Consider the following 18297-nt stretch of genomic DNA (forward strand, 5'->3'; position numbering starts at 1 on the left):
TAGAAGCCATCAATTCCAACATCTATGATTTTAAAACAGGAGGAGACCAGGTGAGAGAATCCATCTAGTCCCTCATTTTGCAAATGAGGAAACTGAGACTCAGAGAGATTAAACGACTTGCCCAAGGTCACAGAGATAGCATCAGAGGCAAGATTTGAATCCAGGCCCACTGACTCCAGAATGAGTGCTCTTTCGACTGGACCATGTGTGGAACCCAGCAAATGCTCTCTGATCCTTCATGGCTAATACCCCTCCAGCCTAGGTCCCTCCAACATAACATATGAGGGAACAGAGGTCCAGAGGGAGAAGTGACCAGTTAGGAAGTCAGCGGTAGCACTGGGATTATGATTCCACTCTCTTCTGACTACCGTCTTGGCGGGGAAGGGGCACCCTTTCTCTTCTACCATGGTGCTTTAGAGCCATTTGCAAAATTACCCGTTAGCCTTGAGCTCACAGCCTTGAAAAAAAAAATCAGACCACACTCTGGGCTAATAAAAATTAACTACAAAATAGAACAGCATGCCTGTATGGCATTATGCTTTTAAAGAACTACTTTGTATCCATTGCTATTAGCCACATCATCACTATAAATTTAATAGCTGACATTTACACGGCTCTTTTAAAATTTTCAAATTGCTTCACATACTATAGCAACTCTGTAGCAATCTATAAGAGATGTCCTAGAAGTATTAATGTGTCCATTTTACTGACGAGGAGACTGAGGATGAAAGTTGTTAAATAATTTGCCTTTGATCATTTGCTAGAAAGCAACAGAGGTGAGGCTTGATCCCAGCATCCGGTGCCCACACATTATGTCACCTTATTTCCCTGATATTAGGGCATCAAGAGGTTGATGCGCTGGTTAAGGTTTTTGGCAGACTGATGGGTTAAAAACTCTCTAGAAGATAGGTTCTAGAGCAGTGGAAAAACTTCAGTCTTTTCTATGACACAAATTAAGCAGGATGCCCATTTATTGGAAGCAAGGAGACAAACATTAAGCACCTACTATATACCAGGCACTGCGCTAATGCTGCCTCATTTGTTCCTCATAACAACCCTGGGGAAGTAGATGCTATTATTAGCATCCCCATTTCACAGTTGTGGAAACTAAGGCCATCAGATTAAATAACTTGTATGGGGTTATACAGCTAATATCAGAGGTCAGATGTGAACTCTGGTCTTCTTGTCTTGGGCCCGGCACTGTGTCTATTATGCCCTCTAGCTGTGTCCTACATGTTGGAAAAATCATTCCCGGGTCAAGCTTTCCAAATATTATCATCCCCAAATTATAGATCGGGAAATTGACGCTTGTAGGAGCATGGCCACAGGGACCCAGGTTTTGCAGATCCATGTCCAAGTCCAGGCACCTTTCCACCAGCCCTACCTCTTGAGAATCTTACTCATTAGACTAGGTATATTGGGTACCTAAGCATGGGAGCCATTTTCCCTGTATCTTTCAGATGGGAGGTGCTGTATTATTACAGAAAGACTTTTGGAATAGGAGTCAGGACACTTAGTATGGATTTCCAAAGCTGCTATCCAATGTATGACCCTGGGCAGGTCACAACCTCTCAGGACCTGTCTCCTGTGCCATAAAATAGGCAGATAATATGACAAAAATTCAGTCCTTAAAGAACAATGATGTGGATATACATTCCTGGAGTGGGTACTTGATTTCTCTGGAAATCCCACCTAGGGAGAGCCCTAGGAGAGATCCCATTTGTAATGGCAGATTGGGACTCTTTTGGTCATGGCAGAGAAATCAGATGTGAATGCTTTTTAGTTTGTCAGGCAGATGAGAGCCCTGGTGATGAAAGGTTGTTTCTGGATTTCAGACCTGAGCCACCCTCGACAAGGCTGATGTGGCATGGCTGACATTGCTCTTACATAAGGAACCCATTGAACATGACAAAGGTTTTTCCTTAAGTGAGTCACACAGCACAAGCCAGGCTCAGCCCCTCGACTCCCTGCCAACTGTATAGGAGAGCTGCTGAACGACTGCCCAGTATCGGAAGGAAACAGTAGCCACTTAGACTTTATCAAAGGAGAAATTATTAATGGGAATTAGCACACGTCTTCTCCAGTTGGCTGTCATAAGTTGCCAAAGGGCTATTAATAACAATTAATGTATGGTTTTTTTTTTTCCCAAGTAAAGGAAGAATTAGACTCATTTTGCTTGGCCTTGGTAGATAGAAATAGGACCAAAAGCATGTTACAATGGAAAGAACATTGGACTTGGAATCAGAAGACCCAAGTTTGAGTCTGCCATTTTCTGAGTATGTGAACATATTAGAGACACTTTACTCTTCTGGACCTCAATTTTCTCATTTGTAAAATGAAAAGGGAGGATGATAGCAAGATGACCAACACAGTAGACAGAGGTCATAACCCTGAATTTGGAGTCAGAGGACTGCAAATGGGTTCAAATCCTGCTGCTGCCACTTACTACCTATGTGACCTTGGGCAAGTCACTTAAAACCTCTGTAAAATGAGAGGGTTTAACTAAGTGACCTTTAAAGTCTCTTCCAGCTATATCATTTTGTGATTACATGAATTTGCTGGAAGATCCTTGGCCAAGAATAAGGGAAAACTACCATCAATAAGATCTATCCAACAACAGAGTGGATTGCCTCAGGATCACGGATCTAAAGTTAGAAGGGACCCCAGATCCCACTGAGTAGAGAAGAATCAGTTGCCCACCACTGGAGGCTGAGTGACTACTTTGCCAGGGGGTGATGCTGAGATGATTCACAGGTCAGTTAAGGGATAAGGTTAGATGGAACTTTGAGATTCAATCCAATCTTCCAGACCTGCCTCAGAATGGAATAAGTTTCTTGGGAAGTAGTGAGTCCCCCAACAACAGAGATGTTTCCTCTTTGGGGGAGGGGAGGAGGGATATGGTAGGACAATCTGATTTGGGGTAGGAAGTGGTCAAGATGACCTGTGAAATCCCTTCCAACTTCATTTCTGTGGCTCTGATTTCATCTGCTCTACTTGCCCCTCCATAAATTACAATATGTATAAGATTGAGAGCCTTAAGAATTCTAAGAAGAAAAGTGGGTGTCAGAGAACAGTGGAGAACTTTTTTCAGTGAACATTGAACTTTGAATTTTTGGCAGATTTTTTTCAAATGAACATTGGTTACAATATACAATTATGGAGCCAGCTCAATAGCAACATGCCTTTCATTCACTTTCTTCTCCTCCCCTTTGTGGGGAGCCCCGCCACCACCCCCATCCTGGGCTTGCTTTCTTGTAACATGCTGAAAGAGTCCTACCTCTCACTCTCATCAGCGGCCTTTTCCGCCTCCTCCAGTTTCTGCAGGGCTGTGGCCAGCCGTTCTTGGGCCCGGTCCAACTCTTCCTCAACTAGCTGGATCCGTCGATTCAGAGCTGCCACATCTCCTTCAGCCTACACAGTGGATACAGGCGCTTGGGTTAAAAAAAATCCAAACAAAAAACCCACCACTGGACTGGAATCCAGTTTCAGTAACCACCTCCAAGACACCCCTTTCAGCAAGTCCATTCCTGTTCTTGCAGTCCAGACTCCTGGGGGCCAGGCATGAGTCTTGGAGACAGGGGGTTTACCTACTGGGAGACCACAGAGGTGCTCAGGAATGGGGCACAGGGGGAAAGAGTGGGGTTAACCCCTGCGCTTCCCATATATAATAACAGCTCACAATGATATTGCATTTTAAAGGTTTCAAGGTCCTTTACATACACTGGTCCTAGAGCAAACAAACATTCCCCTCTGATGATGTTACAGTGGGAGTCACAGGTGTGAGGCAATGGACAAGAAAGCCTTGTGCTCTTCCAAAGACCAGCTGTTATCTCTGGGAACTCACAATGGACCTGCACAGTGTGAAATTAAGATCTTCCAGAGACTTCCCAGAAAATCGAAAGTCAACAATTGTCTCAGGGCCTGCTGCAAAATTCCTCGAGAGCACAGGCATTCCAGACCAGGCCCTGGCCCAGATCAGATGGATCTAAGCAGAGTCTTGGATGAGGGCGCCTACTTTGCTGCTGCCTCTTGGGAAGACCACAGATTCCTTGTGCTTGTACACAAAAGAAACAAACTTCCCTCTTCCTCCCTTTCCTTCCTCATCCTGATTTGTCCTTAATTCAATTACATTTAATAAGCATTTATTAAGCACCCAAGTACCATATCAGGGACTCATACAAAGACTGGAACAAACCAGGTCTTATCTTCATTACACAGATAAGTAAATGAAAAGTAATTTTGGTGGGAAAGGGGAGAGAGGGGCACTAAGTAATACCCTAGGGGTGGGAATTAGCCAAAGCTACAATTTGGCCAGAAGTGGTAAAATGAGCACCCTTTGCTTTCCCCTTCCCCTTAGATTTGGGGCAGCACAGAAGCAGAACAGTACAGTGGTAAAGAGCATAGTTTTGGATTCTGAAGACCTGGGGTCAATTCCCACTTCTGATGCTTACCACCTATGTGACATCAGGCAAATCACTTCCATCCCCCTGGGCCTCAGTTTCCCCACCAGTAAAATGAGGGGATTGGCTCATATGGCCTTTCCTTTCCAACTTGGAAGTTTGTGTTTGGATGCTAGAGAATGCAGGAAAGGTCACTGGATTGGGAGTCAGAAGACCTGGGTTCAAATCCTGGTTCTGCTACTTGCTATCTCTATGGTCTCAAGAAATTTACTTGCCCTATGTATGCCTGTTTTCTCGTTTGTAAAATTCAGGCCCTTTGGGTCCCTCCCAGCTCTAGATCTATGATCCTAGGACCTTGGTAGGGTTGTGCTTTTGTTTGTTAGTGTGGATCCTTGCTCCGTGGAAGCGGTTTGCAGCCCATTCCAGACTTTTTGAATTGCCTGGTGGTTAGTTATGAGCCAGTGAGGCTGGTCCTTGGTCCTAAAAGTACAAATTGTTGCTGGGTCTGTACTTGAAGCTTGGCAAGAAGCAGCAGAGTTTGCCCATAACTGGCATTGGCTTTGGGAAGCCAGGGCCAACCCTATGCCAAGATGCCTCAAAACTGGGTAGGCCTTCAGGCTTTTTAAAACAGTGTCCCCCTCTAGCATCTCATGATGCTAAGATGTGTTATTGTTGTTCAGTTGTGTCTGACTCTTCGTGACCCCATTTGGGGTCTTCTTGGCAAAGATACTGGAATGGCTAGCCATTTCCTTCTCCAGGTCATTTTACAGATGAGGAATTGAGGCAAACAGGGTAAAGTGACTAGCCTGGAGTCATACAGCTAGGAAGTGCCTGAGGCTGGATTTGAGCTCAGGTCTTCCTGACCCCAGGCTACCTAGCTGCCCTTTTTGATGTAGATAGCATAATACCATGTTTCTATGTCACTGTAAGGTTAAAAAGTGATTTCCTCCCAGTATAGGTATATGTTACAGTGCAAGTATCATTGTCCTCCCCATTTTATAGAAGAAGAGACAGGCTTGGAAAGAGAAAGTGACGTTCTCCAAGTCACATAGCTACGAAGTGGAAGAGCCAGCATGTGAACTCCAGTCTGCTGATTCACAGGCTAGTGATCTGCCCACTACACCCTGTTACCAGTCTTCAACACAGAGAGTGCTTGACCTGGAAGGGACTATGAAATTCTCACAGCTGGGAGATATCTTAGAATAGAGAGGATTAGAGTTAGAAACCTCAACTTCTGGCCAGGTAGGGCAAGTATTAGTCTCCCTATTTTAGCACCAGGGAAACTGAGGCACAGAGTCCAGAAGTGGCTCACTCAGAGCCTTGTGGCTTGTTTAACCAGTCAGCTACATATGTTTATCCCCAATTCATTCACAATAGCCCTCCTCGTAGTCCTCCTCATGGCACTGAAAGGACCCTGAGCTCCTGAAGGCAATACCATTGGACTGAAACCTCTCTAAGGACTACCAAGCTGGGTGGGCTTCCCATACAGGTTGCACTGAAAAACTGGACCAATCTAGTTAAATGTGGCAAGGTTCATCTCCAGAAGGTTGGCTCCTGGGTGAGAAATATTTTTGGTCCCAGCAACTCATGGAGATCATCACCTAGCAACAGAACCAGGCCTAGAATCCTGGACTTTCTGGGCACCAGGGGCCTAGGGATGGATTAAGGCCATTGTGGATTACCTTAGATATCCAATTGCTGGCAGTGAATTAAGGGCCTTATATGCATTATCTCATTTGATTCTCACAAAAACCCTATAGCATAGGTGTTAGTGATAGTCCTATTTTGCAGATTGGGAAACTAAGGCAGGGAAAAGTTAAGTGAATTGCCCAGGGTCAAATAGTTAATAAATGTCTGAAGCAGGGTTTGAATCTAGCCTTTCCTAACTTGGAGTCTAGCTCTTTAGCCATTCTGTTATCGTGCCTTATGTAGAAGAAAAGGTAGGTATTACAATGTAGCTCCAAGTTAGGGCTGGGTGTGGAAATTCAGAGAAAGAAAAAAGAAACTTTCAAAAAGTAGAATTTGGAGTTATAGGAGGAGACTATTGATGGAAAAGAGAAAGAGAGAGAGAGAGAGAGAGAGAGAGAGAGAGAGAGAGAGAGAGAGAGAGAGAAGAGGGGGTATCAAGAAGCATTTCTTAACCATGGGGCTTGGCTGCCCAATAGAGGGAAAACTCAATCCCTGAGAAATAGACAAGGGTTGTAATGTCTGTTGCCAGACACAACTCAGAACTAGCAGAGAGAAAGATGGTGATTTGACAGGTCTTTTCTGATTTTCTATTTCTACAAATCATTGATCCGAGGAAAGATTTCACTAAAACCACCAAATAGCTATTTTAAGGAACTGCTTCTGCCCTGTCAACTGGGGACTGGGCAGGAGCATCAAACTCTTGTCTTTCTACCAGTAGTTGAGACAGGGTTCCCTTTTCCCCCTTTCTTTCTTAGAAGTAATCAAGACGGTTAAAAAGCAAAGTCTTGCTAGCAGAGGAAATTCTACAGCTGAACTCTTTTCAACAAGCAGCAATGGTCTTGCACTCAGAGATGTGGACAAAAAAAAAACCCAACAAAACCCTCCCCCCACCCCAATCACTTTTAGTCACTCACTGCTAGTAATTTCTTGGACTCCACCTCTTCCTGCAATCAAAGCCTTCCACATTCTACAGAGGATTTTCCTTATATGGTAAAAGAGGCTCACTAAATCCAAGTGGTAAAGTAACAGGAAGATGTCGGCTAATCACTCAAAAATCTAAACGAAACCAGCTGTCTGGATGCAGTGTCTGCAGAATGTTTGACTCTCCACTTTCCTAGTGAATGCCAGAGTGGATTTTTTTTTTTCTGCCTGGGGTTCAGCTATATTTTCCCAGAAACCTCTAGGCTTTTATCTCCTCCCCACTGTGGGCTGCTTTTGCATGAAGTTTTCAAAAGTCATCAACTTTCCAAAAATATCCTTCCTTCCAACTGAACCTTCCTCCCATCCCTGTCTCTTGGCTTTTAGCAGAAGGCCATTTTCGGCAAAAGTCATCCTTCTACGGCTGAAGGAATGACTTGCTATGAGATCACAGAGGAAACAGGACTCAGGAGATTTAAGATGGTTGAAAGTTGGATAAGTCCAACTCTGCTACTGTTTCAGACTGAAAACGTGTTTCTAAATGTCCCCAGGGTAGCATAAAGAGGGGTGCCTAACAGTTGAATGCTTTAACCGAGACCAAAATGGAAGTACTCAAGTAGCCTAATAATAATTCTCATTAATTTTTTTTTTGTAGTATTATCTTTGTTTTACAGATGATGGGACCTGGATGGAAGGATTTATGGAACAAAGAGTGACATAGAAGGAAAAGGCATTGAATGGAACATAGCTTTTGAGGTCATCTCATCCGACTCCTCACTCCTATTTTACAGATGAAGATACTCAGAGCTTGAAAGGTTCAGTGACTTGCCTAAGATCACAAAGGTATTAAGTAGCAGATCTAGGATCTTGTACTTGTTCCTAACACCCAAAGTTCAGCATTCTTTCTACTATGTAATGCCTCCTCTACTTTGGTCTAGTACTCACATCAATGAAGTCACAGACGCATTGAAGAACTTATATTAGTACCTGTACAAATATTTGTGGAAATGATGAATCTGAGGTGAAGAGGAATGAAGTCCCCTGGGTTTGAATCCTAGGCCTCCTCCCTCCCAGCCTTGTTTCTGCTACCTTACCAATTTAGAAAAGACATTCCAAATTTCCCCTTTAGTTTGCCTTGGACTTGCTAAGAGTTAATACAATTAACACCTTCTCTGGCAGCTCAGCTACCAGTGGCATCTGTACTCTGGCTCCTACCTGCTTTTTTTTAGTCTCAGCTCACATTACTCCCCTCCACTCATTTCAGCCACACATGTGGTGCCTCCTGCCTGATACAGACTCTCTGGCTTATTTCTCCTCTTTGAGATTTTTCTGTACTTTCAAGGCCCAGCATATGTATTCCCTCCTCCAAGAAGCCTTCTTTGATTACCCCTGCTAGAAAGGATTTCCTCCCTCCTAAATCTCCCAGGTAGCACCTCTGAATTCACTCCTATCAACTAATCTACAAGCATTTCTAAAGTACCTTTTATGGGCTAGGCACTGTGTTAAATTCTTAGGTGCTTAACCATTTCTAATTTGTATGAAAGTTATTTGTGTCAGTATCAAATACCTTGTTAGATAATTAGCTCCTGAGAACGTAGACAATTCTCCTTTCATCTTTAGAGCCCTATTGTGCTCTCTTGAACACTATACTGAATAAATGACTGTTGAATGGAATTCCCCAAATATCATGGTTTTCAAAGGCCTAACTTGAAAATAAGGTTAGGAGGAACTCAACTTCCTAGGATTTCCAGATGTTCTTATTATTCCTTTACATTGAGTTTTCTAGGCTCCAGTAGCTGGTGGGGTTCCTTTGAAAAAAGATGAGTCAGGAAGTAAGAATCAGAATCTCAAGACTGAAAGGGACCTTATGTATCAAAGAAGGTCAGAGATGAAAGCACGCTTAGAATCCTACAATCGTAGATTTAGAGTGGGAAGGTACCTCAGAGGCCATCTCTACAAACTTTTTATTTTGTAAAGGAAGATATTCAGGTCTATGGTAGCTAAATGACTTTTCCAAGGCCACACGATTAGAAAAAGAGCAGAGATAAATTCAGACCCTGGTTAGCATCCAGGTCCCCAATTTGGTGGGAAGATTATTGCATATACATTTGACTGGGAATATCAAAGTTGGAAAGGACTTCAGAGATGATCTAGTCCAAGTCGCCCTGTCCCTGTCCTTTTATAGAGAAGGAAACTGAAGCCAAGAGAAACTTGACTTGCAAGAACTGACATAGTCTGTTTGTGGAACAGCCAGGGCTAGAATCCAGGTCCTTGGAGTCCTAATCCCATGCCATGCCCAAACCTGGAGTGCAGCAATCTCCTATAGTGATTCTGCCCCAAAAGGTCAGCAAGGGCTCAGAAGGGAACTTCTGGCAGCTAGAGACAGTGTTCTGGAGATTGGCTGTAGATAGAAAGCAGCAAGGAAGAACAAAGGGGAGTGTGTGTGTGTGTGTGTGTGTGTGTGTGTGTGTGGAGGGGTCAGGAAAGGAACCCCCAAGAAAGATCAAGGGGAAGATAAACATCACCACTATCCAGGAGAGCGATAAGATAATCTGGAGAACACAATGGAAAAAGCCCAGGATTTGGAGTCCAAGGGGCTGGGCTGGAAGCTTGGCTTTGCTACTAACTACCCATGTGAGGCCCTGGGCGAGTCACTTAACCTGATCTGTAAAACAAGGGGGTGGGACTAAATGGCCTGATCTCTGATTACTTTCTTCCTGTGTAGCTTTGGGAAAATCATTTAACTTCCTAGATCTCAGTGTCCTCGTTGGCCCAAGATCTGCAGGTGATCTTCTGGGCCTTCCAGCTTGACTATGCTACATGTGGGAAAAAGCCTCAAGTGTTCACCCCTTATTATGTCTGAAATGAGATGTGTTGGGACTGTTGGGTTTTCCCATATGTACCGGGTGGGGTGATGCTCCTCTCCCCCAATATGAATCTGAAACCAATCAGGTAAAACTAGGCGGGTGTCCCATCTGTGGGGAGGAGATGAGTGCTTTGGGGCACACCCAGGCCAGTTCTGAGTCAGAGGGAAGATGACAGCCCCTGAGTCAACTGCCCTGCATCTGGTGGTGGCACCTGGATTTTTCCCAGGTGGTGTCTCACCTCCTGTGTGTGTAGGGGGGTGGAGTGGTAGTGGGGAGGAAGGAGGGCCCAGAGTTGGATAAGGGTTTTTCCAGGCAGGTAGGGAGTCAAAGGGAGATAGATCAGAAGGCCCTTAGTTCCCTATGGCTTCCCCCCTTAGATTCCAGTACTACTTCATCTTTCTCAAGTTTCCCATAACCATCCTGTGAGGCAGCATTCCCCATTTACAAAAGAGACAGGTGTAAAAAGTTGAAGTGACTTGCCCACAAGGAGCAAGAAAATGTCAGAGCTGGGACTTCTACCCAAGTCTAATGACTTGTAAGTCCAGAATTCTTCCCAGTCCAGTCTGCTGCCTGGTATACCCTACTACCTGGGATCTACGGGTCCTATCAGGTGCCTAGGAGACACCTGGTCAAGCCCTGCTTCTCTTTGTCCATCCCCTCCCCCCTTGGCCCTATTCTCTCATCACCCGGTCAAGTCCTGCTTCTCTTTGTTCATCCCCTCCCCCCTTGGCCCTATTCTCCCATCACCTGGTCAAGCCCTACTTCTCTTTGTCCATCCCCGCCCCCCCCCCCCTTCAGGCAGTTAGCTTCTAGGCTAGTTTCTGGTGAGAGCCCTCCCCACTCCCAAAATCCTACTGGGATTATTAGTTCTGCACATTTCCCAGCTCTGGGATGCTGTGTATGTGGGTGGCGGGAGGTGAGTGGAAGGAATGTGCTCAGGGGGTCAACTCGGATGAGTGACCTCATGAATCAGTGGTTAAAACTGCTGTTGGATGTTGAGGTGACCGACTGTGGGTCCTGGGCAGAGGCAGAAGGAAGACCAAAGAGAGACGGAAACAGAGCTGGAGAAGGAGCCAGGCAGACGGCAGACGGGGCTCCCGGGATACAGTCCTGGAGGGCAGGCGGGCTCCCTCCCGGCAAGAACCACCTCCAGCCTTCAGAGGGAGCGGGAGAGGAGAGAGAGAGAGAGCGGGAACGGGAAGGGCGGGGAGAAGTGGGGGGGAGGGAGGGAGGCAACTGGGGATAAGGGGAGTGAAAGGAAAGAGAGGGAGACAGGAAGAGGGAGGGAGAGTCAGAGAGGGGAAGAGAGGAGGAAGAGGGGGGAGGGAGGACGGGAATAGACTGTACAGGACAGGAAAATGGAAAGAGGGAGGGAAAAGAGAGTTAGAGGAAGGAAAGGGGGGTGGAGAAAGGTTGAGGCGAGAAGAGAGACATGGAGGGAGGGAAGAAAAGATAGATGGAGAGCAGAAAAAGAATGAAGGGGGAGAGCAAAGAGAGATGGAAGGAGAGGAACGAGATGGAGGGAGAGCAGAGAGAGAATGAAGGGCAAGAGAGCCCACAGATGGAGGGAGAGGAGAGCAAGAAGAGGAGAGCAGAGAAGGATGAAGGGAGAGGAGAGCAGAGAGAGACAGAGAGCAAAGGGAGATGGACGGCGAGCGCACTGAGAAGAAAGGCAAAGTGAAGGAGGAGGGTCTGAAACAGGAAGGGAGGGAGGAGCAGAGAAAGAATGGAGGAGAAAAAGGGTAAGAAATGAGGATAGGCAGTGCGGAGAGACAAGGCAGAGGGCCTCGGGGAGAGGGGAGAGCTGGGGCTAGGGCAAGTACAGGAGCAAAGGTAGAGGGGCAGGGGCAGGGGCTGGGGGGGTCTCACTTTCTCCCGCTGCTCTCGCTCGCCGTCCAGCTCCCGCTGCAGGCTCTGGGCTCGGTCCTCCGCCTCATCCGCCTGCTGCTGCAGCGCCTGGATTTTCCTTTTCACCGCCTCCAGGGAGTTGAGGCCGGCCATGGGGACTAGGGGGCTCGGGGCACGGGGCACGGGGCACGGGGCAGGACGGCCTGGGAGCGCTGGGGCTGGCGGGACTGGCGCCGCTGGTCTGCACTGGGGAGAGGAGCCGCCGCCCTGGTCCCGGAGCCCCCGCCTCCTTCCCACCCCTTGAGCTGCCGGGCGGCTTTACGGTGGGGGGGATGGATGAGGTCACCGCGGCTGGGGGCGGTGACGTCAGCACAGCTGGGGGAGGGTCGGTGACGTCAGCACCGCTGGCCGCAGCTGCTTGGAAAATGCCCCTTTTCGGGACTTATTAGGAGAAAGATTGCAGCGGGGCTCCTCCTCCAGCCTCGAAGCCCGCCTTTGGGTGGAGGGGAGCGGAGTGGCCACGGTGAGATGGGGCGGGGCGGGGCGAGGTGGGCCAGGGCTGGGGGCGCGGAGGTCTCCGGCCTGCTCCAGCCTGGCTGTTCCAGCCCGTCTGCCCCAGGACTAGAGGGATGTGGCCACGCCGCCCCTCACCGTGGGGCCGAAAGCTGGCCACAGCGAAGCGGCTTTGATTCCCCGTCCGCCAGGGGGCGACACTGTACAGCGAGAGATTGGGGGAGGTGTGGGAAGGCGGGGGACGCCTGACAGTACATACATCGGTGGCCTTTTTGTCTGTCAGCTCTAGCTTCTCCTGGGCGTCCTTAAGGTCTTCAGAGTACTTGTCCAGCTCATCCTCTGTTCCCTTTAGCTTCTTCTGCAGGATCACCAGCTCCTCCTCCACCTGTGGCCAGGGGCAAAACCAGAATGAGTATGCTCAAGAGGGCATCCTTCTTTTCTGTCAATCAGCATCTCCATCCCCCAGGCCTCACCTGGTCCCTGGTTTCTTTCCACCCCATTCTCATACTCCATGCACACTCCCGTCCCTCAGGTACACCTACCCCCACATTCCCCAATCCTTACCTGGTCTCCTCTCAGCTTTCTATCTTTACCACCTCCTGGATTCCTACAAACCTTCAGTTGCCCCTTCTATCTAGACTTCATCATAACCCCTACCTCTCAGCCCACCATGGTTCAACTTTACCATCTGTGCCCCAATCCTATAATTACACTTATCCAGATGTCAGTCCTTTCTTACCCCTTCTGTTATCCAACATCCCTCAATTTTCATGAGACTCTCAATCCCTCAGGCCCCCATCAGAGCCTCATTCCTCAGTTCCCCTCTACCAATTTAATTACCTATCCAGGCTCTCATCCCTTATTCACTCTACTCTTACATCCCACTTCTTCTGTATCTTCACTTCTCATCACCTCTCCTAGATTTGAAGGCAGGTCCCTGGCTGGAAGGGCCCTAGACACAGTCAGACTAAGATCAGACTAGAAGGACCAGGAAGCCTTTACAGAAATGTGGGGAGAGGCCTTCCCACTGTCTCTCTCCTCATCCCATTTCACCCCCACCAAATACCCCTACCTAGTAGGGGCCGGGGACAGGTCTATACCACTTACTCTCCCCAATCTGTTGTCATACACCCCTGGAGTGATTACACTTAGAAGAAATTACACCAAAGGGGAGCCCAGATAAAGAGAAGGGAGCAAATCAACAGGAAATGCAATTTGTGCACCTTGGGTGCCCAGCCATGTGTTTATCCCTGTTGGGGAGTTGGGAGGAGGAGATACAATTGTTGCCCAAAGAAGCTCACAATCTCATGGAGGAGTTAAGGCAAACAGAAAAGATGAAGAGAAAATGTGAGTGTTGCTTAAGTTAGGAGCCAGACTGAGGCGGGCTGTTAGTGCTGTGGGAGGTCAGAGGAGAGGGAGATCAGGATGGGTTGGGGCAGTTAGGGAAGGCTTCCTGTATGTCTCCACCACCATCCTTAAAGGTCCCTCATCTTTAAAGGGCCACATCTTCCAGGAAGCCTTCCCTGACTGCCCCTGCCCAAACCTTGCGGGACTTATTCAGCCACTAAAACACTGGGTTCCTTCCCTTTAAGAGGGGCTTTGTCCCTAGGAGGTGGCTAGTCTGAGCCAGACAGATCTGCCCTGAGTTTTTCAGGCCACAACTCCATATGTAAAATCCACTGCCTTGTACTGTAATTCATACATACTCATACTGAGACCTTCCCTTCCTCCCATCCTCCCACAGCCCAGTGCCTCTCCAACTAACTTCCCATAATGCCCTATATTCTACTCCTCCCTACCTTCCACTGTCTTCCCTAATACTCACAATCCAGACCCTCTCCTTCTTAATCTGATATTGTCCCACTAAACACCCACAGTCTCATCCCTCTCCTCTCTCTTAGAAACATACATAATCTAACCCAATATAGCCTGCCTGCATTGTCTCCCCAAATATGCAAATATACACACTGCTCCTGCTCTTCCCATTTAAGTCCATTCTGTACACCTAGACCATTGGCCTTTTTTCTTCCCCTTGCAAACACACAGAACATGGGCCCTTTCTCTGTCCCTAGAAAAAGACAGCACAGCATAGATGTCTCTTCTCTGACCACCCACATTGTCCCTCCCAAACTCAGATCTCTTTTCTGCTACCATAATGCCTCTCCCCTACAAAAAAGTACCCACAGCACCCAGGAAAAGGCCTTTCTGCCCTCCATGCTGTTCCTCCCAAAGACCCAGAGCTCAGGCCTTCTCTTTTTTGTCCCTCACTCATACTGTCAGAGCTGGAGAGCCGTTGGAACCAAAAATGTTAGAACTGAAATGTTAGAACATAGAATGTTAGAGCTGGGAGTCACCTTCAGGATCAGACAGACCTCTGAGGTCTGAGATGAGAATGAACTTGCCTGATCTAGCCAGTAAGCAGCAGAGTTAGCATTCATAATCTTGTCCTTGGACCCCAAATCCAGTGTTCCTTATGCTAGCTCTGGGCTGCCCCCACCTCTACCTTCATCGAATGTTTGTTGAGTGAATGAATGAATGGAAACATGCTGGTTTCTGCATGGCTGCAGGCCAGGTTAATTCTCCCCTCCTGCAGCCAGTTCTGTTGGCACTAATGGAACCTAAGGTTCTGTATCTGCGGGTTCTGCCTGGTTTCACTTTGGGCTGCAGTCTGCCTCAAGTCTGTTTATGTCACCTTTATGAGAGGGCTTTATCCCGAGGAATTTCCAGGATCACGTTTGTGTTTGGCTGATAAAGTGGCCTGGCCTTGGTCCTGGCTTTGGCCCAGCAGTTTCAGCTGAGTGCCTTGGTCTTATTCCTACATTCAGCACTTTGGGTAGGGAGTGATTTAACTCAGCCCTCAGTAGGCAGAGCATCTGTGGCCAAATAACTGTCCTAATGCAGAATTTGATTTCAGGCAGAGACTTGAACAACTCACTTTAACGTCCCTGGTCTTCAGTTTCCTTGTTTGTCAAATGAGAGAACTGGATAAGAATGATCTCTAAAATTCCTTCCAGTTCAAAATCTCATAGTGTATTGGCAAGGATGCCACATTGGAAGTCACTGGTTTGGAAGTCAGAGGACCTACATTTACATCCCAGTCACACAGGGTGACGGCCAGTAAGTGTCAGCTTGAGAACTTGAACCTAGACCTTCTGATTTCAAGCACTTTCCAATGTAATGTGAGAATGAGCGCTCTAAGCCTGTTGTGTGTACTCAAGAGCTAGAATTATAGCTCTGTCTCTAGGTGTAATTTGGTGTAGTTTTGGAGGGGAGGGGTTGGAGGTAGTCATAGAAGGCTCCATGGAGGTAGCGACACTTTGGTTGTACTTTGAAAGAGGGACATGATTATAGGCATGAAGACAGAAAGGAAAGGGAAGAACTTCAAGGCAGGTGAGGGAGGAACAGATCATGTCATAGAATGAGAGATCTGGAACTAGAAAGAATTGGAACAGACCTAAGTCATCTAGTCCAACTCTTGCTTTTCAGATGAGGAAACTGAGGCCCAGAGAAGTTAAATACTAGCCTCAGGTCACCCCATTAGTAAGTCTTAGGTGGGATTTGAACCTAGGTCTTATGACTCCACAATCAAAGGTCCTTTCTCTATACCACAATGCCTCTCAAGGAGCTCCCTTAATCCTTTCTTTGCACCTCCTTGATGACACTTTGGTTGTACTTTGAAAGAGGGACATGATTATAGGCTTGACCTCTGGATTGAATGTGATACGTTGGGAATCAATACATGTTAATTCTGTAGTTACAAGATAGTCCTGTTTTTACAAGAGAATTTCTTCAGAGATCAGCTTGTTCTTGTGATGGGGAATAGCTAGTTTATTTTACTGGGGACCCACTTATGAGTTATTGCCAGGCATAGTGTCCTTGGGCTGGGGAGAAATGTGATTTTAAAGCTAGGGAGAAATGTGGTTTTAAAACTGGGGTCTAAGCACAAGTACCTAAGCACTCCTTCAGAATGAATTAGTATAAATTGCCTCCTATGTGGCCTTCCTGCTTTAAGTGTTTCTCTTCTCTCTCTGTCTCTCTGTCTCTGTCTGTCTGTCTGTCTCTCTCCCCCTTCTCTCTCTCTTCCCCTCTTCTTTTTTTCTCCTCCCTCCCTTCTTCCCTTCTCCCCTTCTCCCCCCCCCTCTCTGTCTCTCTCTGTCTCTGTCTCTCTCTCTCTCTCTCTCTCTCTCCCCTCTCCTCTTCTCTCTTTCTATGTCTGTCTTTCTCTTTTCCAGTCTTGTATTTTCACACCTGCCAAAATCAGCACAGGTTTGGGCAGACTGTGCAAAAACAAAAAACAGAAACAAAAACAAATCCTTCCGAGGCTGCTATGGGATAACATATAGACTCTTCTGCTTGGCACTGAGGATCCTTCTCCATCTGGCCCCAGCCTACCTTTCCAGGCTTCTCTATCTCTTCTTGCCTTCCTGCACTCTCTGTTCCCAACAAACTGGACAAGGAGCTGTTGGCCTGATCTCATGCAGACTTCTCACACCCCAGTGCATTCCTGCAGGTTGTCACCCTGGCCTGGAATGCAATACACTAAACCATTCTCTTCAAGACCCAGCTCAGGTGCCACTGACCAAAACCTCCCCGCACCACCTCCTCCAAGTCCCCAGATAAAAGGGCTCTCTGCCTTCTCACATTTCTTAAAGCACATCGTCTGCGCCTCTCCCAGCTCTTCACACTCGACTTTGGGTAGTACTTGTTTCGGAAATTTAGTATCCTTTCTGTTAAGGCAGCTAGGTGGCGCAGTGGATGGTGGGAGAGCTGGACCTGGTGAATCAAGAGGACGCCAACACTGCCTCAGACACTACCAGATCGCTCCCAGACTGTGTCCTCATCTGTAAAATGCAGAAAATAATAGTACCTACCTCAGAATTGTCGTGAGAATCAATGAGATGGTTTAATAACAATATCACGTCATGTTTTATTATTATGTCACGTGTCATGTCATATAATATCGTGCCATGTCATGTTGCATCATAGTGCATCGCATCACATCACATGACACAATTTAATATGACATAATTAAACATAAAATGACACAATATGACATGGCAACATAATATGATATGATATATGACACGGCATGACATGACATGATATGATGTGGTATAATAGCTATAAGGTGCTATTATTATCTTGATTTTATAGATGAAGAAACTGAGGCCGACAGCAGTTAAGTGACTCGTCCAGGATCACAGAACTCCTAAGAGTCGGAGGCTGAATTCAAACTAAGGCTGTTGTGATTCCAAGTCTAATTCTCTATCTATTGTGCCACCTAGAGGCCTAGAAGTGATATAGATAAAGGGCTATTCTATATCCATTGCACCACCTAGAGACCTATATGTGATAGAGACAAAGTACTTTGTGAACTTTCAAAGAAGGCGACAGACTGGATCTGTGATTTCATTCTATCCCTGGGTGAGGAAACCCTCAGTGCTAACACATGATGACACTTTCCGTGCAGCTCAGGAGATTGAGGGGTTAAGTGACTTGCCCCAGGTCACGCAGTCAGTATGTATCAGAGGTAGTATTTGAACCCGTGTTCCTGGCTTCAAGGCCAGCTCTCTAGCCGCTGCCCGAGGTGGCCTCTCTTAAGCCTTAGAGCTCATAATAAAAGTTATTTTTATTATTACTGTCAACTACCTGAAACCAAGGGGCTGTGTCCTCTTTTGTATTCTTCCTGCTGGAAGCATATTGACCTCTCTGGGACCTAGAGGCTGGTGTTGGTCAGTTGCTGCAGCTAAAACATTTGTCAGTCTGCAGCGAATGCAAGGATGAGGCTCTCCAGACTTAGCTGTGCTGTTCAACCCCTCTCAATTCAGTTCAGTTCAATTTAGTTAGGCCAGAAGCCTGCCCAGCATGATAGGACCTGCCAGACTTTGTGCTTTGCTGGTATAGAATCTTGGTGAACCTTGAGTGACTTCCAAACCATGATGAGGACCTTAATGGAAGCCCTTTCACACAGTAGGTGCTTAATGGATATTCATTAGATTGAATCGTATTGAAAGCCCCTTCCAGCTCTGACATTTTGTGTTCTCAGGGCCCTCCTGGTTCTG

At 46.9% G+C, this 18297-nt stretch overlaps 1 protein-coding gene across 4 annotated transcripts in view; it reads right to left on the bottom strand.

Moving 5' to 3' along the window:
* TPM4 (tropomyosin 4) overlaps nt 1–18297 on the bottom strand; it is a 36789-nt gene that overhangs the window by 15133 nt on the left and 3359 nt on the right. For 2 of the 4 annotated variants that reach the window (XM_036757683.1, XM_036757688.1), the window contains exons 2-3: nt 12495–12620; nt 3278–3411 (exon numbers count right to left, since the gene is read on the bottom strand). In XM_036757683.1, coding sequence (XP_036613578.1) covers nt 3278–3411; nt 12495–12620 — 260 coding nt within the window. Of the gene's footprint in view, nt 1–3277; nt 3412–11743; nt 12090–12494; nt 12621–18297 lie in introns of those variants that run through there. The other 2 variants (XM_036757695.1, XM_036757703.1) reach the window with 2 other exon arrangements.

This window comes from Trichosurus vulpecula, chromosome 1 (assembly GCF_011100635.1).
Source record: "Trichosurus vulpecula isolate mTriVul1 chromosome 1, mTriVul1.pri, whole genome shotgun sequence".
Lineage (NCBI taxonomy): Eukaryota > Metazoa > Chordata > Mammalia > Diprotodontia > Phalangeridae > Trichosurus > Trichosurus vulpecula.